The sequence below is a fragment of the Pygocentrus nattereri genome, chromosome 5 (assembly GCF_015220715.1).
Source record: "Pygocentrus nattereri isolate fPygNat1 chromosome 5, fPygNat1.pri, whole genome shotgun sequence".
Taxonomy (NCBI): domain Eukaryota; kingdom Metazoa; phylum Chordata; class Actinopteri; order Characiformes; family Serrasalmidae; genus Pygocentrus; species Pygocentrus nattereri.
Genome location: NC_051215.1, coordinates 30973709 through 30997997, shown reverse-complemented (window position 1 = coordinate 30997997; position 24289 = coordinate 30973709). Strand labels below are relative to the sequence as shown.

The window sequence follows — 24289 nt, the reverse complement described above, 5'->3', positions numbered from 1 at the left end:
TGCAGGATATTATGTCATCCAAAAAGTTAATTAAATTATGTTCAGGCAGGAGTTTTTGCTGTGGTTTGCATGACGTAATTGAGTAAATGAACAAAGTGGCAATAAATAAGTTAGTACTATTAAGCAAGCTTGTTTTCTATGCATCTTTAAAGGGTTCTTCAGATTTATGAAGGATATTCTGTAGGTGGTTCTGTATAGAATCTCTTGAGTTTTCTAAAAGAATTCTTTTATTATTACAGGCATGACATTATAACAATATAAGAACTCTTTTTGGTGCTGTATAGAACCCTTTTTACCAAGGTTCTTTGTTGAACCCTATTATACAACACATACTCCGTCATTCTGAAGAATCCTTTTCACAATGCAAAGAACCCTATTATCATGCAAGGGGTTCTGTTGAGAGTTCATGGTTCTATATAGAACTATTTTCTTTTTATTTACTTTTAGGCCACATGTGTCAGGCTCCAGTCCTCATGGGTCAGAATGCTGCAGACTTTAGCACACTGCCTCATTAAACACGCTTGATTCAGTTCATCAGCTAATTAGCGAGGCCTTCATGAACTAAATTTAGAGCATTAGATGAGGGTAAACACTAATATCTACAGCTAGGTCCCTAGTTTTACATGCCTGTCATAGACTGTAAAGTGCTAATGTTTAAAGCTTAGTTGTGTTTTAAAGAAGAAATATAGGAGGTACTGTGACATCTCTGTGAAAAGTGAGTTTTATCTTTTTTAGCTTTTGGGCCCTTCTGCTGCACTGTATTTTCTTCTCACAAGCACCTCTGATGAAATGGCTCCTAATGGTTAGAATAGGCTTCTATGAATTTACACAGGAATTCAGATTCTGTATGATGGTAAAATATTGAATGAAGATGTGTTTCTCTGAGCAATAGAAAAATAGACCTTGAGTGTTACATGTTCAAGTATAGGGACAGTGTGTGATTTTTAAAGCTTATATACCCAGAGCTTTTCTCCTACTCATGAACTTATCTTTTGTTCTTGATAGCTTGAGCTGCTTGAGCAGTGTAGTTCTTGACACCTTTGAAAAACTAAAGCAGCTCTGCAGAGGCAGCAGGATTATCAGGCTCACAGTGTGTTGATTTTCAGAATGTACGCCCACTCCATGGCTTCAGAGCCAAGAACCTCAACATGTTTATTTCACTCAGCTTTTCAGTTCAGTGTTAATAGAATACCTTCTGTTGGGAAGCAAGTCTAATCTTTCTATATTCATGTTCATTACCGTTTCCAGCCCAGCATGGGACGTTGTGGGCTGAGTGTGGAAGTCATTTGTCCTCTATGTTGTTCTCAGTATAATTCCTAACTCTGAGGGTACAAAATTGATGCTATACTAAAGTGAACCATGTGCTCTGGATCTTTCTGTTACTTTCTAAGTAATCAGCTTAGAAGATTTTTAGCTAACTGGTAGCCTATACACCTAGAGAGTCCAGATCATGGAAAACTGAGCTTTCCTCTTAAGTAAGAGTTTAAGTAAAGAGAGTTTGGTGCAACGTGTTAACATTTGTTAACATTTCAAAATATACTGTGGTCAGTACAGTTCATCAAGTTGAAAAGTTGCACAATTAACTTCCATTCAAATTCAAAAATATTTTATTCCTTCTCCTGTAAAATTACAGTTTCTTAGTTGAATATTTTTGTTGTTACAATTACAGTATGCTCCTTTTAAGCCAAAGCCTTGATGTACTGCTTTCTAAGTTAAATGTAAAGTGTCAAATTAAGTTTTTTTTGCTTATTTGTATGTCTAAAATTTTTTGAAGTGAGTATGAAGCTGTTATTTATCTGTTGTATAGTTTACTAAAATGAGCAGAATAAGCTAATCATTCTGTAGTTGGAATAAGGATTTATTGTTTGAATGTGAACCTGTTTTGTATGTGCTTGGCAATTTTGGTTAAAGATGGCACCTAAATTGCTTGGGGAGGTCTGTTCTGGCAAGCCCATATCACCACCGTGGATACTGTCTGTCCACGTAGTTGCTGGTTCTTCGGGTTTTCTACAGGAGTGGTTCAGCTGTCAACACTCCATTTTAAATTCCAGTCATCTGCTGTCAGTTAAAGTATGATATTAGCGTTTTGTGTATGACTTTCACAGACTGTCCTTGAATGTTACTTGAAGAGCTTGTTAGCTGTCTGCTGTGCTCAGCTAACTCTGAGGGTGTAAACATTTTAATACAGTATTGAACATCTGAAAAGATAAATGTTTCTCACAGCAATCCTTTAAATCATTTGGACTGCATTCTTCTCAAATAAGAAAATTAAGAATTATTGTGAATTTAATCGAAGAATGTCAATGTAATGACTTAAAAGTCTATTGGTGAAAATCTAATTCACGACTCCTGACACAAATGTCAGTGTAGTTTGTGTATGCGCTTTCACTTTCATACTGTGCCATGCTAAAATTAATGCTTTGATCAGAATATGTTTCTATGCCCTAGACGGTGACCTGAGCCATGGGGGCATTCCTGGACAAGCCCAAGACAGAAAAGCACAACGCACATGGCGAGGGCAACGGCCTGCGCTATGGCTTAAGCAGCATGCAGGGATGGCGGGTGGAGATGGAGGATGCACATACAGCCACAGTGGGCCTTCCCCACGGCCTGGATGACTGGTCCTTCTTCGCTGTGTATGATGGGCACGCTGGCTCACGCGTAGCCAATTACTGTTCAAAGCATCTGCTGGAGCACATCGTAGCGGCTGGCTCGGCAGATGAGCTACGGCGAGCTGGTGCGCCATCACCTGAGACGCCGGCTGTGGAGGCAGTGAAGAGCGGCATTCGTGCTGGCTTCCTACGCATCGACGAGCACATGCGCAGCTTCACAGACCTGCGCAATGGTATGGACCGCAGCGGCTCCACGGCCGTGGCCGTGCTACTCTCGCCTGAGCACATGTACTTCATTAACTGTGGTGACTCCCGGGCGCTGCTGTGTCGAAATGCGCATGTCTGCTTCTCCACGCTGGACCACAAGCCATGCAACCCACGCGAGAAGGAGCGCATCCAGAATGCCGGTGGTTCCGTCATGATCCAGCGGGTCAACGGCTCGCTAGCTGTGTCACGGGCCCTCGGCGATTATGACTACAAGTGCGTGGAGGGAAAGGGCCCCACAGAGCAGCTGGTATCACCTGAGCCTGAGGTGTTTGAGATTGTGCGTTCTGAGGCTGAAGATGAGTTTGTGGTGCTTGCTTGCGACGGCATCTGGGATGTGATGAGCAACGAGGAGCTATGCGCCTTCATCCGCGCTAGGCTGGAGGTGTCGGATGACTTGGAGAAAGTTTGCAATGAGGTGGTTGATACGTGTCTACACAAGGTACAGGAGCGTTTCTGCCTTTAGGATTACCTTAGCTTACTCGACAGTTTGTCTTGCGAGCTGGTTTTCACTTGAATTGTCCTGTATTGTGGCATTTCTGGGATTACTGGAGGGAATTTCTCTTTCTATCTCCCTTCAGGGAAGCCGAGACAACATGAGTGTTGTGTTAGTGTGTTTGCCAAATGCACCCAAAGTGTCAGAGGAGGCAGTGAAGAAAGATGCAGAGCTGGATAAGTTTCTTGAATCACGTGTGGAAGGTGAGATTTGCATTATTCTTTGTCTTTTTGTTCTTTAGCTTTACACTCAAGAAAAAGGAACAAGCAGCACCACTATCGCTGATGTCCTAGCCGTAATGGCTGCATTATTACAAGGAAGATAACTGATGGTAGTGTCCCTGCTTAGAAACCTTGTGGTACATATTTAGGTCCCCCTTTATTTGGGTAGCCCCCAGCAGATTATGCACAGACATTCAAGTTATTAATATATCTGGTTAGGGTTAGGATTAGTAAGTTTATAGGGTTATGCTCAGGATTCAAGTTAGTGTTTAAGAGTTAAGTTCAAGTTTTGGATTTAAGTTGTTATGGTTAGGGCTAAGGCTCGGTTTAGTGATAGAGAAAACTATGGTGAACAGATATAAAGTAAAACCTACAGCTAACTACCTACAGCATTAGGATAAAACAAAAAGCACAACAAAAATTTTGCCAAAAGTAAACAATGCTTACCACAAATTCAGTGCTTGGAAGTAACTGCTTCTGTCACATTTAAAAATGAGATGGACCACACTGGAGTATCTTCATTATGTGGTGTAATTATAAGGTGAAAAAAGATCACTGTACACCCAGAGATTTCAGTATCTCTGTGAAACAACTCTCTTGCTAATCAGTGTTCTTGGCCAGAAGTCATAGTTTACATGATTCAGCATCACTAGGAAATCAGTGGCAATGTACAAGACTGCTCAAATATTTTCTTTTTATATTGTTACATTCTGGAATACAAGAACTCAGTGTGGGTCACAGTGCACCCAAGAGTTTGAATTCAGAATTATACTGTGAGCTGGGGGTTATGCAGATATGTCACTTTGCACTAAAAATACAGTCTGTCCTGGTTGAGTTTATGAAATTCCTACATTTCTGTTGCTTGTTAGCTACGTTAGCTTTTTAGCTCCAGTACAACGCTAAAAAATTGGGCACTGAACATTTGTTTCCAATTTTTTTGGACATTTCTTTTTGTCTGATACCAAATATTCTAATAAAAATCTAAAATAAAGCTATTGAAATTTTCACACATCTTTGACTCTGAATTATGTTGTACCAGTAGCATGCATTCAGTGTAAGATATCTTTATGGCTACTATCCCAAAGCTCTTTACCCACTTCAGCCAGCCTGCCGACCCAGGTTTTGGATTTGCGCTCTATCATGAGGTCAGCTGACCACTTGTATCACAGCAATGCTGTCATTACAATAAGTGTTTTGAAATTCTACATGCTTTCCAAGATACTGAATACCTGTCTTCAAAAGAAACAGTATAATTAGTTTACTCACTGGCTAGATTGTGCACGTTGATGGATTTTGCAAATCTTTACAGTTTAGATTTAAGATGGATGAATCTTAGTTTATTTCACAGAAATGTTGTATTGAGGTAAAAAAAAATTCCCAATAAACTTGTCCCTTCTCATGTTTAGCTTTGAATGAAAAATTAGGCTAGTGGATGATTTTAGTCATCTGTACTGTCTCTTAAATCCCAGATCATCTTTAAAAACTCTTTTTCTTTCTCTTCCTTTCTCTTTTTTTCCCTTGTCTCTGCGCTCCCTTTCCTGTCTTCACTTCCATCTGTCCTCTCCCCATTTCCTTGTGTAAAATTTCAATAGCTTGACATTGTTTCTTTAATTTACTCCTTATTTTCTCCGGCTTTCTCTTTTCTTTTTGGATGCTGTACATGCTTTGGTGAGCGGCTAAGAGTTTAGTGCAGTTTTGCAGGTTATGTAAACTCATGGCCCTGAGTGTTGGGCCAAGGTTGGCGTAACATTGTGGTGATGTTTGGCTGGGTGCTGAGAGGGCCTTAGGGAGTCGTCAGCACTGCTGCTCCGGCGAGGAATGTGCTGGCTGAACATCCAGCTGGCACTGGGCCCAGAGCAGTCCAACTGGGCTGTAGGGTTCCCTTCAACAATTGCTGTACTCTGCCCTTCTTTCTTTTGGTCTCTCTTTCTCTCTTCCTCTATAACTCTCCCTCTCTCTCTTTTTACTTTGCCTCTCTACTTGTTCTCTCCCTCTTTTCTTTCTCTCTCTTCCTGTTTTTCCTTGTACTTTCTCTTCTCATTCTCTTTCATTCCCTCTGTACCTAGCTACTGTTTTCCATCCTTTAATCATTTTCTCTCTTCCTGTTTTTTCTCACATTCTCATTTCTCTCACTCTCTCTCTCTCTCTCTCTCTCTCTCTCTCTCTCTCTCTCTCTCTCTCTCTCTCTCTCTCTCTCCCCCCCCCCGCCCTCCCTTTCTTGCTTTTTCTTTTTCCCCCCTCTCTCTCTCATCCCCATGGTCCATGGTCCTCATCCCCATGGTCCCCCCCCCCCCCCCCCCCCCCCCAGAAAATAGTTTCAACATAAGTGATATCAGGTCACGTATAAAGTGTTTTATGTCTTTTTCTCACTGGCTGTTCTCTGTCTATCTCTAAAGAGATCTTTGTGTTGTGTTCTAATGACCAAAAATGTCACACGGTCTCTGATGCTTGTGGTTGTATTTAGTGCCCTTCAACCTTTACTTTATTGTCTCTCTCAGAGCTCATAGAGAAAGCGGGTGAGGAGGGCATTCCTGATCTGGTACATGTCATGAGAAACCTTGCCACAGAGAATATCCCAAACCTACCACCAGGGGGAGGCCTTGCCAGCAAGTAAGCAAAATGCATATGCGCACCCACGTTATGTCTGAGTCTAAGAGTTCATCAACTTCAGGTGTAAGGAGGTGCCTGTCTGTATTTTAATCTTTTACTGCCTCTCCACACCCTGTGCTATACTGTAGATTCCACTGTAATTCTCATAGCTTTTGTCTGGATTGCCATCATTATATACACTACTGGTCAAAAGTTTTAGAACACCCCAAATTTTCCAATTTTTTATTGGAAACTGTTATGTTTAATATCTCATTGAACTGAATTGCAATGAAAGCATAGTACAAATAAGCAGTTGGAGTGAGAAATCATGGAATCAATTTATAGACCAAAATGTATTCTAAACTTTTGACTCATCAAAGTAGCCACCTTTTGGCAGATATAACAGCTGAGCACACTCGTGGCATTCTTTCTATAGAAATCAAATATTCTTCAGAAAGTTCTTCCCAAATCTGTTGCAGAAGTTCCCATGAATGTGTGGCACTTGTAGGTTGTTTTGCTTTCACTCTTCTGTCTAGTTCATCCAAATCCAGCTCGATGGGGTACAAGTGTGGAGACTGTGCTGGCCACTCCATGTTTTCAAGCTTACCATCTTGTTCTTTTTTCCTGAGGTAGTTCTGGCATAGCTTGGACTTATGTTTTGGGTCATTATCTTGTTGTAGGATGAACCCCTGATCAACTAGGTGCATACCAGAGGGTATTGCATAGCTCTGCAGAATGCTGTGGTAGCCATTTTGGTTCAGGGTGCCTCTCACTCTGTACAAGTCACCGACCCTGGATCCAGCAAAACAGACCCAGACCATCACACTTCCTCCTCCATGTTTGACGGTTGATGTCTCACACTGTGGAATCATCCTTTCGCCTACTCGACGGCATGCTAAGATCCTGCGTGATGAACCGAAGATTTCAAATTTTGATTCATCAGTCCATAATACCTTTTTCCAGTCTTCAGTAGTCCAATGGCAGTGTTTCATGGCCCAGGCAAGCCTCATTGTCTTATTCTCACGTCTTGGCAGTGGCTTTCTTGCTGCAACTCGTCCTGTCAAACCTGCAGCTCAAAGTCTTCTCTTCACATTTGAAACTGAGACTTGCTTACTATGAACATTATTAAGCTGTGCTTGAAGCTGTTGTCCTGTGAGCCGCCAATCAGGCAACCTGTTAACTCTCAGAAATTTGTCCTCCAATTCAGCTGTGGCTTTGGGTCTGCCCGACCTCTTCCTGTCAGAGTTTCCCCCTGTTTCTGAGTGCCTTTTGATGGAGAAGAAAACTGTGCTCATTTCTCAGTAGGGAAGAAATACATTTTTTTAAGGGTTATGATGGTCTGTCTCTCTTCCATTGTTAATTGCACTTTTCTCACCATTGTGGTAGCAACACACTACTTTCTGCAGTACAATACTGTTCAACTGATGCTCACGAGGGTATGGTATCACAGTGTGTTCCAACAATGCTTTTATGCAGACAGAGAGGGTTGTAAGCAATCAAGAAAAGTTGGAACACCTGTAGGAATTAGTAGCACCAGCTTTCAAGGCTTGATCAACCTTCATTGCTGCAGAACAGCTTTAAATGGTTAACCCATTGCATACATTTTTGTAAAATTCTGAAATGTATAATATTTTTCAGTTTTGGGTAACCTTTTTATTTATTTATTCATTTATTAATTTTTACCTCTGGCAGTTTAGCACCTACCTTTGTACCATCTCAAGCTATTCATTGGAGTTGAATGACTTGAATTGCAATCAATAACTGGAAAAATTGGGGTGTTCTAAAACTTTTGACCAGTAGTGTATTCACACACACACACATTTTATATATGTGTGTGTGTGTGTGTGTGTGTGTGTGTGTGTGTGTGTGTGTATATATATATATATATCCCTTCTCGGCCTTTTGGCTAAGATCAAGTGTAGTATCTGTTCTTATCAGTTTAATATCTGATACGTCCCCTACCCGGGGACCATATATTAAATTGATTTTTGGAGCAGGGAGATGGAATAGGGGCTTGCTCCGTCCACTCCACGCATCGACCCGGTATTGCAGTACCTCCGGGAACGGTGCACCCCCCTGGGGCAGTCGTGGGCTGGAGGTTAGGGCTCCAGCCTTGTGACCGGAAGGTCACCGGTTCGATCCCCAGAGCTGACAGCACATGACTGAGGTGTCCTTGAGCAAGACACCTAACCCCCAACTGCTCCCCGGGCGCTGCGGATTGGGCTGCCCACTGCTCTGGGCAAGTGTGCTCACTGCCCCCTAGTGTGTGTGTGCTCACTAGTGTGTATGTGGTGTTTCACTTCACAGATGGGTTAAATGCGGAGGTGAAATTTCCCCGTTGTGGGACTAATAAGGGTCTCTTAATCTTAATCTTATCTGTCAAATGATTAAAACATTTAATTGTGATTAATCGTAGAATTTAATCTAGTTAATTGCGATTAATCATCATCGCCATTAACCGCTTAGTCCAAATAGGGTTGCAGTAGCAGTTGGGAGAGCAGAGAATCCCAGATGACCCTATCCCCCGCAACTTCCTCCAGCTCATTCCCAGGGACCCCAAGCTGCTCCCAGGCCAACTTGTAGATGTAATCCCTCCAGCGGGTCCTAGGACGACCCCAGGGTCTTATCCCGGTAGGCCGTGCCTGGTACACCCCTACTGGGAGGCCTGAACCATCTCAGCTGGCTCCTCTCAATGCAGGGGAGCAGCAGCTCTACTCCAAAGAAACCCTGCAAAGAAAGCTCATTTCCGCCGCTTGTATTCGCAATCTCATTCTTTCGGTCAGTACCCACAGCTCATGACCATAGGTGAGGGTCGGGATGTAGACCGACCGGTAAACAGAGAGCTTTGCCTTATGGCTCAGCTCCCTCTTCACCACTACGGTCCGATACAGTGACCGCATTACTGTTGCCGCCTGTCCCAGCCTGTGGCCGATCTCACGATCCCTCTTCCCATCACTCGTGAACAAAACCCCGAGATACTTAAACTCCTCCACCTGGGGCAAGTCCTTTCCCCTTACCTGGAGTGGGCATGCCATCCTTATCCAGGCTAAGACCATGGACTCAGATTTGGAGGTGCTCATCTGCATACCAACTGCTTCACACTCAGCTGCAAACCGCTCCAGTGAGCACTGGAGGCATCCACGTGATTCAGCCAAAAGAATGTCATTGTCTGCATATAGCTACGCCTTGACACCCTGCCCATGAATATCACGAACAGGAGTGGAGTGGTCTGACTTTATGCTGAGTATACGAACACAGCTCTCACTCTGGGAGTACAGAGATTGAATGGCCCGGAGTAGTGGCCCCGGTACCCCATACTCCTGGAGGACTTCCCACAAGATATCTCGGGGAACACGGTCACAAGCCTTCTCCAAATCCACAAAACACATGTAGACTGGGTTGGCAAACTCCCATGCCCCATGGTTTAGATCAGGCAGGCCGTTCTTCCCAATCACACCTCTCCAGGTCTCCCAGTCATTGCCAACATGAGCATTGAAGTCCCCCAGTAAGACTATGGAGTCTGTAGGCGGGACCCTTTCCAGAACCCTGCCCACTCGCTCCAAGAAGGCTGGATGGTGCATAAGCACACACAACAGAGTTTTCCTCTCTGCGATTTTAATTCGCATTGAGGCGACCCTCTCTTCCACCGGGACAAACTCCAACTGCACGGCCGCCAGCTGGGGACTCGTGAGTATCCCCACTTCCGCGTGGCGCCTCTCACCCTGTGCAACCCCTGAGTAGGAGAGGGACCAATCCCTATCAAGGAGTTTGGTTCCAGAGCCGACACTGCGGGTGGAGGTGAGCCCAACTATATCTAGTTGGTACATCTCAACCTCCTGCACAAGCGCTGACTCCTTCCCCCCCAGTGAGGTTACATTCCACGCGCCAAGAGCCAGTTTCTGCCGCAAGGGCCCCCCTGCAATCTCTCACTGCCTGTGTAGCACTGCACCGCTCCCCCATGCTGGACCTTGTGGGTGGTGGGCCCACCTGGTCTCCCCATGTTGCTGCTTCAGGCTGAGCCCGGCCGGGTTACGTGGGCTGCCCGGCCACCAGGTGCTCGCCGGGAGACACTACCCCCATGCCTGGCTCCAGGGGTAGGTCCCGGTGACACTCTCCCAGGCAGGGTACATGATTTTCTGTGCCCGTTTTTCATGTTGGGTTTTTAGATTGCGTTAGTCTGGGACTTCACTCCAGACCTGTTCGCCCTGGAAGACCCTACCAGGAGCATATTGCTCCCGACGACTTGGCTCTGTAGACCCCTAGACCATGCAAGCCCTTCCGCTACGACAAGGCCCTGATCCAGGAAGGGGCGATTAATCGCATTTTTTTTTTTTTTAATCTGTGTAAATGTTATCGAAAATAAGGATTTTTAAGTGAAATGTTAGTTAAAATGGTGAACACATTTTATGCTAAATGTACTTATGTTAAAAACTGCTGGGACAAGAGAAAACTGAGTTTTATTTACTCACATACTAGGCAGTAATACTGAACCTGCAAAACACAAAATTGGATTTGTAATAGATTAGGGAGCTGTAGTCTCAAATATAAGACATGTAGTCACATACTACTGTGTCTCAGTTCAGATATGTGTAAGAAAAGAAAAGAAAAACTAAATAAAACTTCAGTTGTGCTGAAGTTGTATTCAGTCACAGCCTATAGGACTTCACAGTCCTGTGCAAACAAAAATAAATTACACAAAGTTGGACTTCATTAAAGACGTGTAGTGTCATACTGCAGTGATACAGCATTGTAAACCTAATAAGCCTAATAATCCATTAATAATCCGACTAATAGCTTGATCGGAATAGAATACGTCCATGTAAACATCTCAATTGGAATAGTCTAGTCCGATTGAGGCCATTTGGAATGCAATTGCTATCCGATTGAACGAGGTGGGTAAACCTCTAAATAATCTGTTAAATAAGAGAATAATAGCCATGGAGACGCCTGAATCCGATGACGGTCCAATCGAAGTGTGTAAGTACGTTCTGCGCATGCGTGGTGCGTCATAGTGAAAGATTTATACCGTTCAACATGGTGGAGCAGAAACTGGTCTGCAGAGGAAGTTTATACTCTGATCTTTAAAAGACGGCGGTGGGATGGGCGACCAGCTTATGTGTCTCAGAGCACGATGTCTTCCTCTATTTGTATTAAATCAGATTGGCAAAAATCTTTGCATGTAAACAGCCACTTACTCGTCTACTCTTAATGAGAGATGCCATGTACAGTCAAGTCTCAACGTGAGCTATGGATGACTCGCAGGGCCAAATAGAATTTTGCTTAATTGCGTTAAATTGAGATTGCGTTAATGTGTTATTATCGTGTTAACTTCGACAGCCCTTTATATATATATATATAACATTTTCTTAGGGTTGTCTTAAGAATTGTGTTCTTGAGAAAATGCATTGTATTCTGCAAATAAAATTAGAAATTCCTCTAAACATATGTACATTACAACAGCTTGTTGAATGCAGTGTGAACAAGAAGTAGAAGCTTAGTATGAAATTTTCGAACCTCATTTGAGCATGCCTCTTGATTTCTTGGTACTTAAAGAACAGTACAGTGCCAGAGTCAGAGTTCCAGACAAAATGGCCATTAAGCAAGCATTGGTTATGCATTTTCAGGGAAAGGAAGCAAATATTTGACAGAAAATTACACAACACTACGTATATCAAATCTATTATGTGAAATGGCTAAAAGAGATATTTCTGATGAGCTCAAATGGAAGATAATACACTTGCACAGGAAAAAAGAAGTTCAAAGAAAGGTATCCTACCAGCCAAAACCTAATGGACCACAGAGTAGACTGCAGAAACCATCACGATCAGATGAACAGTACTTAAAACTTTCTTCTAAGCAATAGGAGAAAATCAAGCTCCACTCTTGCTTTAGATCCACTGTAGGAAGACAGTGTTATAGGTCTGAAGGGATGGGTTGCTGACCAGAAGCTGTTACTGGGAAAAGGAAGTGGACAAAAATGAAGGCAATTTGTGTTGTAACACTGAAACTGGACCTCTGAGATCTTAAGATTTTTTGGACTGATGATGAGTCTTAATTAGGAGTCAAGCACGCTGTGCATAGAACCCTATTGTAGTTACCAGGATTTTTCTTATTATTATTTTCTCATGATTGTTGTGCAGAAAACATCCTATGGACACCAAACTTGCAGGGTAGGTGTAGTTTGTGTACAACTTATCTAGAAAACAAAAAATTACTCTGATTGGCCAAAGGGAGGCGTTATAGCACAAACGCATTATGGCTATGAACTCCTATAACTCCTAAACCAAAATTTTTAGAGATAAAATTCTTTTTTTTTCCTGAATGCCTTCAGTCAAGACAAACTACTTTGCATTAGCTCCACCTGCATAGATTTTTTGCATGTTTGCATAATATGTGAAACCTACTTTTGCAAATTAGTCCTAGGATTTTCACTCAATCCTTGTAACTGGTATTAAAAAGAATTTTGTTTATTTATTTATTTAAAAGCCTGGATTTCAATAATCATTTAAGCAATTTGGCTGCCATATGCTAATTTACCCTTGTGGTATAATTCATAATTATTAAAACATTCTGAAACTTGAGAATACTCCATTAAAAATTGGAGACTGACTGGAAAGTAAAGAGTGGATTCTGACTTTGCACAGTACAGTATGTTTTTATAAGCATTTGTTTTCAGCGAAAATACTTTCTCCCTGTTTGTTTGTATGTCTGTGTATGTGTTTTCTCCTCGCAGGCACAGCGTAATTGAGGCTGTGTATAACCGGCTCAATCCCCAAAGAGAAGAAGATGGGGTGAGTGGCCTGTTGTTGTTATATTTTGATCTCCCCAGTACACGGTCAGTCAAAACATATGTAGCATTACAAAATTCCAGGAGTGAATGTTTGTGCTCTGTAGATTGGGCCCTCTTCCACTGCTGGTTGGTTTAAGTCATCTCATCATGAGACCTCACCCAAGTCCAACAGTCACATTGCGGCTACCTCTCTGTCACTCACTTAGTCCAGCGAGCACACAGTCAGGTCAAAACACACTTGCAGCTGTGGTGAGCTCATCCTTCTGGGCTACTGCAACAAAGCACAAAGGCTGAGATCACCAACAAGAAAAGCTTCTTCTAAAGATTTCAGATTGCCCCCAGTTAATACGCAACAAACATACATGGTGTAGGGCATGATTATAATGTTTAAGCTGTTCCTTCTAAAGTGTGTCTCATGATGATAATGATGCGTTTGAGTTTGTGGTTATGATCAGGTGCCTTTTTGCACTGCATGCTGGGGAAACCTCAGTGATGTAGTGGGTTTAAGCTCAAAATAAGTCAATGGTTGGGTATCAAAAGGCTCCCTACTCTTTACGTAGTGTACTATGTAGGTCTTAAAATAAGGGCTCCTTCACCCAAATTTGTTTAACCTGTGTGCAATTTAATATTGGACATGTACATACCAACCGCTTCATTAAGTTATTGTCCATTTTATCAGCTTCACTTACCATATAGGGGCACTTCGTAGTTCTACAATTACGGACTGTAGTCTGTCTTTTTCTACATTTTTATCCCTCTTTTACCCTGTGCTTCAATGGTCAGGACCACCACAGACCAAGTATTATTTGGGTGATGAATCATTCTCAGCACTGTGTTAGTGAGTGTTGCACTAGTGCAAGTGGATCAGACACAACCACACTGCTAGAGTCTTTAAACACCTCAGTCTCAAAGCTAGACTGAGAATAGTCCCCCAACCAAAATATCCTGCATGTAAGCAGCATCCTTTGACTGCTGATGAAGGCCTAAAAGATGACTTACACAAACTATGCAGCAGCAGTTAAGCTATTGTCTCTGACCTTACATGTACAAAGTGGACAGACAGTGTAGCTGTGTCTAATAAGTGGACACAGTGTTTAAAATTTTTCAGCAGTCCTGCTGTAATGGATGCACTTATACCAGCTTAACTCACACTAACCTGCCACCACCATGTTATTGTCATTGCAGTGCTCAGCCACCCCAATAATACGAGCTCTGTGGTGGTCCTGACCACTGAAGAACAGAGTAAAATGGTCTTAGAACGGATAGGCTACAGTTTGCAGTTGTATATCTACAAAGTGCTCTTGTATGGGCACTGCAGCAGATGAAGTGGACAAATAGTGTAAATACAAGGTGTACTTAATGAAGTGGCTGGTTGGTGTATACTGCACTTTTTGGGTGAAGAAGCAAAAATTCATAACTTGCATAGTGCATTATAATAAGCTGTTAAATCTGGACCTGGAGTCCAGTTTCCAGTCTTGGATTTTTGTTATTACTAGTGACTATGACATTAGTAGTATGACTAGGTTACTTAACACTTAAGTTAACTACCATTGATTACAAAATCCTGGAAAGGAAACTGGACTTGAGGTCTGGTTTGAAGACCGTCAGTATAATGAGTAGGGAGCCATTCAAGATTGAGCTTATCTGTGAGTCCTTTTTAGTCTGTTATAAAATGAACGAGAGATTCTGTGTTTGTGTAAGAGCTGGACTGTTGGTCCTAAAAGTTCCCTTATTTGACATCCAAGAGATTGTGTGCATGTGAGAGAGAGAGAGAGAAAGAGAGAGAGAGAGAGAGAGTATGTTGGTGATCTGGGCTCTTGGACAGTCTCTGTGTCTAGAGAATGATGTTTCCTTGCCTTGGTCTGGTTTATTGTGTGACGTGCTAAGTAGTTTAGGTATGTTGTGCTTTAGTCTGAGTGTTGGTCCGAGTACACTATGTCTGTACTCGATTTGTTTTGTATCTGTCTCCCCCTCCCTGTATGCATTTGCTACCACATTTATTGAGAGAAAAGAACTTAGACATATACTAGGGCTGCACAGTTGTTTTACATACGAGTTCTGGCCTCTACAGATTGAAATCGCTTTATACATATATTTATCTGCACCATCACAGTCAGCTGTTGCTATTACTGTGCTGCAGTACTCAACAGTTGTCTCAAAGCAAGATTTATAGTGTGTGCTGAGCAATCTCAGACACTACAAATGAAAGTTTGGTAAGTACAGATGACAGCTGTTCATGCAGCTCAATCAGCTAAATTCAAAGACTAATAGAAGAGAATCTTCTGTTAAATATAAACCTAGTTTCCAAAAGTGTAGGGCAGTATATGAAATGCTAATAAAAACTGAAAGCAGTGATTGGTACATCCTGCTTGACCTGTATAATGTGGAAAACTATATTTGATTTTTTTTTTGTGCTTATGAACCTAATTTTTTTATTCATTTAAAAAAAAAAATAAACACCCATTAAACATTTCATGTTTGCAACAAAAAGTTGAGACTGGACCATGTTAATGTAGTTACATCACATTTCCTTTTTACATTACTTAATCATTTGGGGACTAAAAACACCAGTTGACGCAGTTTTGAAAGTAATTTTTTTGCCATTCTATTAACATAGAAGTCTTCAACTGCACAACTGTACAGGGCCTTTGTTGTATTTTACACTTTAGAATGCTCCTATTGTTTTCAGTGGGAGACAGTTCTGGACACTCAGAATGTGGCTTGGTGTTGTCATTCCGAAATAAGTATTAATCTTCCTGAAAAAGACGTCATCTAGAAGGCAGCATATTTTACTCAAAAATATGTGTATATCTTTACAAATGTGTGAGTTACCCATGCCATGGGCACTAATACATCCCCATACCATAACGAACCCTGGTTTCCGAATTTTTATTATGCTAGTAATTATCTTAGTGGTACCTTTTTTTCTTTGGCCTAGAGAACAGAATGTTCATTATTTCCATAAAGAGTCTGAAGGGTTAACCTGGAAGACCATACATGTTTCCACTGTACATCAGTCCATTTCAGATGAGCTGTTGCAGACATACATTTCAGAATGAGCAAATATATCACTGCTTTCGTAACAAAACCTTGTATCTGTTTTTTTTTATCTCCATTTTTTTCAGTTTTTGACATAAATGCCTGTTGCCCTTTACATTGTGTGTAAATCTAATTATAAACTGACCAAAAGAAATGGCTCAATTGTGTGAAAAGATGTCTGGTTCCATTGACTTACATTAAAAGTGAAGTAGTTTTTTCTCTTTTCTTTAAAGTTACTATTTTGGAGATATAAGGTTTTGTTCCGACAGCAGCGAGATACAAAAATATTTATAAAAACAACAAAGTTTATATAGTAAAACATTAAATATCCTGTCTTGCTACTATTTTTGTTTAAGCATGGGTCACAGTAGAAATGGAAATGTCTGCTTTCTGTTTACATTTGCGTTTCTTATATTGTCCCAACTGTTTTTGGAATTGAGGTTTTAAGATAATTAATATTTATTCTCATTCATCTAAATTGTGCAGCCTTTGGATACACACACTATACAAACTACACATTTGTCCGGTATACAGTCATAGTAATCAGTATTCCTGGCTGGCCTTCACTAAAAGTAGACTTCAGATTTTATAGTCTATCCAACATAGCAATGCGTACAGACACATTCTTTTTTATGTATGCATGAAAGACGCACACAGTTTGGGCCTTGCCATGGAGTGGCATTGTCTCACATTAGCCAATACCCAGACGCGTTTTAGTCTTTTCTAATTCTGTGTTCACTTTTTGATTAATGCAGCCCTCCTGTTTCATTTGGTAAGTTTAACACCTAATCATGCTTCCTATAGAAGGAACAAAAATCAGTTACTGCTTTAGAATTAGGGTATTTTTTAACTGGCTAGTTTATCAGGAAGTTGCTGTGATCTTTTGGAGGAGCTGAAGGTTATTATTTTTTATTTTTTTTGGTCCAGAAGAGCTAATATTTTCAGTGAGTGATCCTGAGGTGTCTTAAAGTCTTTGACTTGAAAGGCGCTGAAAAAGTATCTGTTGGTGTAGTGGTTTACGTTCAGACCGGAGGTTGTGAGGTGGTATTGTAACAACAGTTGTGAGATTGTAGTGAATTAGGGAACATTGGGCTGGTTTCCTTCATTTTTCTGCGTAAACTTCTTCAATTCTGCTCCACATGCTACAGGAGGTGTTTACATCGCAGACATCCCAGTCTGTTTTACTTGTAGGATGGTCCTAATGACTTGCTTTGTCCCCACAAATGTTTTAAACATTGTATAAAATATACATCTAGAGTTAAACTGCTTTATGAGATGATATAACTGAGCATGGGATACACAAGCCTTAACATTTCTGCACTGAATAATGAGTAATCATTTTAATAAAAATGTTTAATTACTCTGTTTTTTTTTTTGTTTTTTTTTGCTTCTCTCTGCTTCTCTCTGCTACTTTTCTGTTTGCTCTCTATATAGAATGGTGCAGACCTTGAGGACCCCTGGTAACTGCCCAACCCGAGGGCTTGACCCCTGAAAAGATTCCTCTGTTTGGAAGAAACCCTTCATACTTTTATTTCCTTTTTTTGTAAGAAACAGAGAAAATGATTGGGCCACCAGTAATGATTTGAAGTACAATGGAAAAAGCAGTCAGTTCAAAGGGATTGCAAACACTTTTTTTTTTTTTTTTTTTTTTTTTTTGCTTAAACATGAGGGAAAGAGAAGAACTTCAACGTTAGATAACACATCGCAAATCAAAATACACATCAAATAATAAAGACCGATTTTTGCGCTTTTTTGTGGTTGTTCGTGTTCTTGTTGAAACTGATGTTTGGGGCAATGCACGCCCATAAGCGCTGTGGTGCCTTTTTCTAAACGGCTACGGATGGGAACTTGTGCTAGTGGCAGTTCAATGACCTTCAGCCCAGAGCACAACAGATCAGCTGGGCAATGTGAGACCACTGCTACCCCTTAATTTCGGGGGGTATGGACCATCACTGGCTTTAATCAGGATTTTCCTTGACTGATGATTGCATGTGGAACAAGTTTGGAGGAATTGCTACGTTACTACATAACCTGTGTGGAAAGGTTTGGAGCTTGATGGCTTTTTGCACCTTTTACACCCCTACCCCCCCTTCCACACACACACACACACACTCACATGCTCTGATAGACTTTTATGGAGACTGCATCAATATTGCTTCACCCTGCAGTTTATCACTCATTTGGTTGTTATAAGCTTTTAATCCTGCTGTTTCAGAGAGTATAGAATATATATAGAGATATATATAAATTCATATATTTTTTTCTCGAGTATTGTCATTTATGGCTTACTGTTTGAGAAGCAATAGACGTGACAAAGGGTTGTGTGTCCGGGTCTTTCTGTGTCAAATTGCTGGGGCTCGATATCACCTGCCGCAAAATCCTTGAGGCCACTGTTATTTGAGCATGTTTGCAGTGTGAAAAGAATTGCAAGTGTACTTTTACTTTCGGTGGTGTCCTTCAGCTGTCAGTAGTTTCATAACAGATGGTTAATGTACAAAATTCAAGAGTCATTAGTTTTCATTGCAGTATTTTGGCATTTTGTTACTAAGACTGTTAGTTGCTAATAAATGATACTGCCCTCATCTGGATGAATTTAAGTTCTTACTATGGAAAACGTAAAACAGGTCAATTAAATATTTCTGGTGGAAACAAATGATTATTTACACCATTAATCATCTAATGTGCATATAGTTGACGTGTTGCCTGGGAAAATGTTCTGTTAAAAGGAAATTGCCATATATGAAGTTCAGTTAAATTTACTTAAAACTGTGAAATTGAGTTAAAAGATGTCAACACAAAGATGCTATTGCAAATTTTGTTGGCTTTGTGTCTATTACCCCCCACTGCCCCATGCCCTTATTCAGCGGCTTATAGTTCTGTAATGGGTGATCTCAAAAGCTCCTTGCTTCAGGTGATTTGACATGGAAGGGCTGGTGTATGTAGGTGTGTGTGGCTGGCATCAGAAGAATGACGCGTGAAATACTTTGGACATACTGAGATTGTACAAGTCATGTGCTAGTGTGACCTCATCGGCTAAAGCCTGTGGGTGTTACAGGTTAAAAGGGATCCTCTTGGTGCCCAAGAATGTCACACTACTCATCACCTCCACTTTACTCTGTATCATATCACTGCCTTCCTCCTCAGTTCTCACTTTCACAATGCACAACGGAACTCTTCAAACAACCTGCCTTTGTTTTTGTTTTTTTTGTTTCTTTTCGTCCTCAGAGTATATTGTAAAATGGTGTGGGTTTTTTTGTTTGTTTTGGTTAGCTGAACATGAAAATACAAGCTTTAATTCACGCATTATTTTCAGACTCAGCATACAAGTGTGATACTGGTTTTGCTCAACTGCATTTTCAGGAGTAATAGATGACTACAGAATGCATTGCTAACATGAGAACTGCAAGGTGAAACTGAGCAGAACAATAAAGATCAAGTAAAAGCTATTCCTTATCTTGATAAATGCCTTATGTAAGAGTCCATTTAGGGAGGAAGACTTTTTGCCATTTAGATGCTGGTTTCTGCTCCCCCCCCCCCTCTCTTTCTCTTTCTTGATTTGCTGTGTACAAGTTTTATGCAGTATGCCACTTTGTAAAAGGTTAGCCTAGTAAATGTCACAGGAGCAATTAGTGCTTTCTGCTGTTCTGAATTTTGTCTCAAGGACAATTTATTTTGGATTTCATTGCAGAGGCATGTGTAACATAAGACAACCCCAGTTCTCAAGGATTAATGTTGTTACACTAATGATAAAATAAAAATACAGAGTCCTATGCAGACGTTTAAATATATTTCTAAGTTAAAGCACACATCCTCAACAGGGAACAAAGTAATGTTTCTACAAATTTTAGTGTTACAGATGGTAAACCTGAGCAAAACAGGCAGTAAAGACATTCTTTATAGATCATTCTTTTGACCTTTCATTCAAAATATTAACTCAAATCTGATCTTTATTTGTAGTACATTGATTGAAAGGAAGTATGCCACAATGGTTTGCACCTCTAGAAATGTTTATAAGTGTGGTGGAAAATCATGACAGAAAAATGAATTTGAGCCTCTGAGTCTATATCAAAGTGAGTAACAGATTTATTAAAAAGCGAAGATGACAAAAAATGGATTCTCTCTCCCTTTCCTATATCTTTCCTATCTGTGTGTTGTGCTCCTTATACCCTTCCGTCATTCCCCTGCCCTTACGTTCCTTTCATGGCAGTAAGCCTTAGTCAGCATTATTCTCAATTGTACACCATTCTCTTAAATGTTTATCTTATACGACCTGTTTACAGCGAGCAGCCGAGCAAAACATCCAGATTCGACCCGGAGCCTTGTGGCTAGGCGCCACTGCCTTGCTGCCTCTGTCTTCACACTCTGCTTCTGTTCTCGTAGCGAGGTCACTTCCACTTATCTCCTGAGACACAAAACAGTCCCGCTACCTCTCGGCCACTCTGACATTTAGAATCATCCTTAAGCATAATAGCTCAAAAGGCATATTTCAACACTATTAAATACATTTCCATGACATTTGTGAAAACTAACTGAAGTGTAGTGACCTTTATATTTTAATATTTTAAAATTCACCTGAGCAATTAGGAACACAAATGTTGAGTCTTTACTTCCTGTTTCGCTGGGGAATTAATATGAGGTGACACACAGACCAAACTCCCTTAGTCACCCATCACAAGGAGAAAAACAGGAGAAGACAGCAATGTTGTGTGACAAAAGGTTGTTGAGGAGTTTGCCAAATCTTGCTAGAATTTTCAGTGGCACTCTTTTTATGGTCAGGTGCAATCAAAATGGAGCTTTTTGTCCAGAGATGGGTTTGGTTTAGATGCAATGATAATCCTGCACAAAAGTACCTCATTTGCCCTGTGAATTGTGGTGGTGGATCTCTGGTGATGTGGGGTTGTTTTTCTTTCAGATGCTCTGGACAACTTAGATGGGTAGATACTATCATGGATCAGCAGATATTAAATCAAAGCCTGGCTGCCTCAGCCAGGAAACTGAAACTGGCCATGATTGAATCTTCAAGCAGGACATGATCCAAACCTCACCTCAGAATCATCAGCTATGAGCATGCTGACCAGTGTACAGCCTCACTCACAACTCATATAGGTGTTGGGGTGGCAAGTCGGTGCGTAAATATATATCCCTTACACAAAACAAGTCAAAAGGTGCAAAATGTATGGAACAAATGTATAGAAAAAATATTTAACCTCCCAATTGCCTGTTGAGGATGTGTATTTTCACTAACACAATGTGATGTATGGAGTGTCAAAATCAAGTTTACTCAAGTTTTAACAGTAAATATTTTGCCACCCTGTCATTATGCTTATGGTGGTATCAGAGTTTTCATGCTTTTCCACCAAAATAAATGGTTGGTAGGCTTTTCCACCAGTAGCACAAATGAGAACCCTCTAAAGACTTTCCAGCATACACCAACAGGTATGGCACATGAATTCAAAATGAGGCTTTGGTGGTGGTGGTTTGAGAATGCTGAGCCTACAGTTTGCAGGAAATGTGGGCAAAAAGGTCTGAAAACTTTTGAAAATCATACAGTATCTCACAAAAGTGGGTACCCCCTCACATTTCTGTAAATATTTGATATCTTTTCATGAGAGGACTCTGTAGAAATTAAACTTAGATATAACAAAGTAGTCTGTGCACAGCTTGTATAGCAGTGTAGTTTTACTGTCCTCTGAAAATAACTCAACACAGCCATTAATTTCTAAATAGCTGGCAACACAAGTGAGCACACCTCACAGTGAACATGTGCAAATTGTGCTCAAAGTGAATATTTTATGGGACCACCATTATTATCTGACACTGTCTTAACCCTCTTGGGCATGGAGTTCATCAGAGCTGCATAGGGTGCCACTGGAATCCTCTTCAACTCCTCCATGATGACATCACAGAGCTGGTGGATGTTAGACACCCTGCACTCCTCCTCCTTCTGCTTGAGGATGCCCCACAGGTGCTCAGTTGGGTTTAGGCCTGGAGACATACTTGACCAGTCCATCACCTTTACCTTTAAGGCAAGGCAGTTGTCATTTTGGAGGTGTGTTAGGGGTCGTTATCATGTTGGAAAACTGCCATGCGGCACAGTTTCCGAAGAGAGGGGATCACGCTCTGCTTCAGAATGTCACAGAACATGTTGGAATTCATGTTTCCTTTAATGAACCGCAGCTCCCCAATGCCGGCAGCACTCATGCAGCCCCAGAACATGATGCTACCACCACCATGCTTGACTGTAGGCAAGAGACAGTTGTCTTGGTACTCCTCACCATCTAAGCCAAACAATTTTATCTTGGTCTCGTCAGACCACAAGACAAGGTTTCAGTAATCCATGTTTAAGGCCTACTTGTCTTCAGCAAACTGTTTTCTGGAATTTCTTGTGCATCATCTTCAGAGTAGGTTTCCTTCTGGGACGCCTGCCATGCAGACCAAGTTGATGCATTGTGCGACGTTTGGTCTGAGTACAGACAGGCTGACCTCCTTCTTCTTCAACCTCTGCAGCAATGCTGGCAGCACTCATGCGTCTATTTTTTTAAAGCCAACTTCTGGATATGACGCTGAACACATGGACTCAGCTTCTTTGATTGACCCTGGCGAGGCCTGTTCTGAGTGGAACCTGTCCTTGAAACCTGCTGAACACTGACTAGGTTATAACCAATTTCATTTCTATAGTGTTGTCCCATGAAAATATATAATAAAATATTTACAGAAATGTGAGAGATGTAGTCACTTCTGTGAGATACTGTATGTGAAGGCTGGTCTTTCGCTTTAGCGAGCTCTTGCTGTGAATTATGCTTCATAGCAGTGCCATAGTACAGGCACAAAGAGGGTAATTAGGATAAGTGTTCTTATGAGTTCCTATGCTAACTCTATTAACTCAGTCATCACCAATAACATTTGTGAAAAACATCAATTGTACAAAACAGCCTTCAGGGTGAATCTCAAGTAATATCTGTGCCAATGAGGAATCTGTGGGAATATGAAAGGTTGACCAAAGCATGTTTAACTTGAATTTCTAAAACTATACTTTAAAAAATCCATGTTACATTTTATGACAATGGATGACAAGTTCACTCAGCATAACACGTTCTGCATTAGTTTGGTAGTAACAAAGGAAACCGCCAAGAAGGATGCTGCTGTTCTCGAATGCCACACTGAGGCCTGTTTGCAAAACAATACTGCACCTTTTTGCAACTCAAGCCTATTTTCAAGATTGAAGTGATTTAAAAAATATCAAACACATAGCCAAATGTATGTGGACACCAACACATTCCAAAATTAGCAGAATTTATATGGAATTTGTCCCCCTTTGCTGTTATAACAGCCTTCTGTCTTTTGGGATGGATTTCCACTAAATCTTAGAACATGGCTGTGGTGGCACATTCAGCCTCGGGAACATTAATAAAGTCAGGCACTGACATTTATTAATAAGGCCTGGCTCACGGTCAGTGTAACCATTTGTCCCAGTGGTGTTTGTTGGGGTTAAGGTCAGGGCTGTGGGAAAAAGGGTCTTACCACAAAGACGGAGGATCAGTCCCAGACCATTATTCCTCCTCCACTAAACTTTTCAGTTGGCACCATGCATTCGGTCTGGTAGGGTTCTCCTTGCACCTCTTAAAGCCAGGTTCGTCAGTCAGACTGCTAGATGGTGATTCATCACTTCAGAGCACCTGTTTCCACTGGTGGTGTGCTGTGCACCACTGCAGCTGACGCTTTGTGTATGGTGAACATACACAAAGGCTTGTCCACGGCGGCTCAACTATGGAGAGCCAATCCATGAGGCTTCTGACCAAAAATTCTTGTGCTGCTGTTGCTTTTGCAACTCTCTAGTGTGTTGTAACCAAGGAGAGATTATTTTTATGTGCTTCGGCAATTGCTGTTCTGTGAGCTTGTTTGGCCTCCCGATTAATGGCTGGGCTGCTTCCACTTTATAGTAACGGCACTTACAGTTGACTGGGTCAGCTCTAGTAAGACAGAAATTGGATAGACTTGTTGGAAAGGTGGCATCTAGTAACAGTACCATATCTGAAAGTCAGTTCTTTCGTACAACACATTCTATTGCCAGTGTTTGTCTATAGAGAATGCATGGCTGTATACTTGATTTTATGCACTTCAAAGCACTAAGTGTGGCTACAATGGCCGAACCCACTAATTATAAGAAGTGTTCACATACTTTTTTGTACTGTAGTGAAGGATGTGATTTGGTATATCATAGGCCAAGTCCATCCATCCATCCATCCATTTTCTAAGCCGCTTCTCCGTCAGGGTCGCG

General features: G+C 41.3%; 1 protein-coding gene and 1 non-coding gene across 4 annotated transcripts in view; both read left to right on the top strand.

Annotated features, from left to right (window-relative positions):
- The window catches only part of ppm1ba (protein phosphatase, Mg2+/Mn2+ dependent, 1Ba), a 35362-nt gene extending 15581 nt beyond the window's left edge, over positions 1 to 19781 (top strand). For 2 of the 3 annotated variants that reach the window (XM_017690587.2, XM_037538536.1), the window contains exons 2-6: positions 2449 to 3318; positions 3458 to 3575; positions 6092 to 6203; positions 12916 to 12973; positions 17446 to 19781. In XM_017690587.2, coding sequence (XP_017546076.1) covers positions 2464 to 3318; positions 3458 to 3575; positions 6092 to 6203; positions 12916 to 12973; positions 17446 to 17475 — 1173 coding nt within the window. In that variant the 5' untranslated portion in view covers positions 2449 to 2463 and the 3' untranslated portion in view covers positions 17476 to 19781. Of the gene's footprint in view, positions 1 to 2448; positions 3319 to 3457; positions 3576 to 6091; positions 6204 to 12915; positions 12974 to 16766; positions 16784 to 17445 lie in introns of all 3 variants that reach the window. The other variant, XM_037538537.1, reaches the window with a different exon arrangement.
- LOC119263528 lies at positions 8069 to 8259 on the top strand. Its single transcript, XR_005130334.1, has one exon. It is a non-coding gene; the product is annotated as a U2 spliceosomal RNA (small nuclear RNA).
- Positions 19782 to 24289: the final 4508 nt, after the last annotated feature.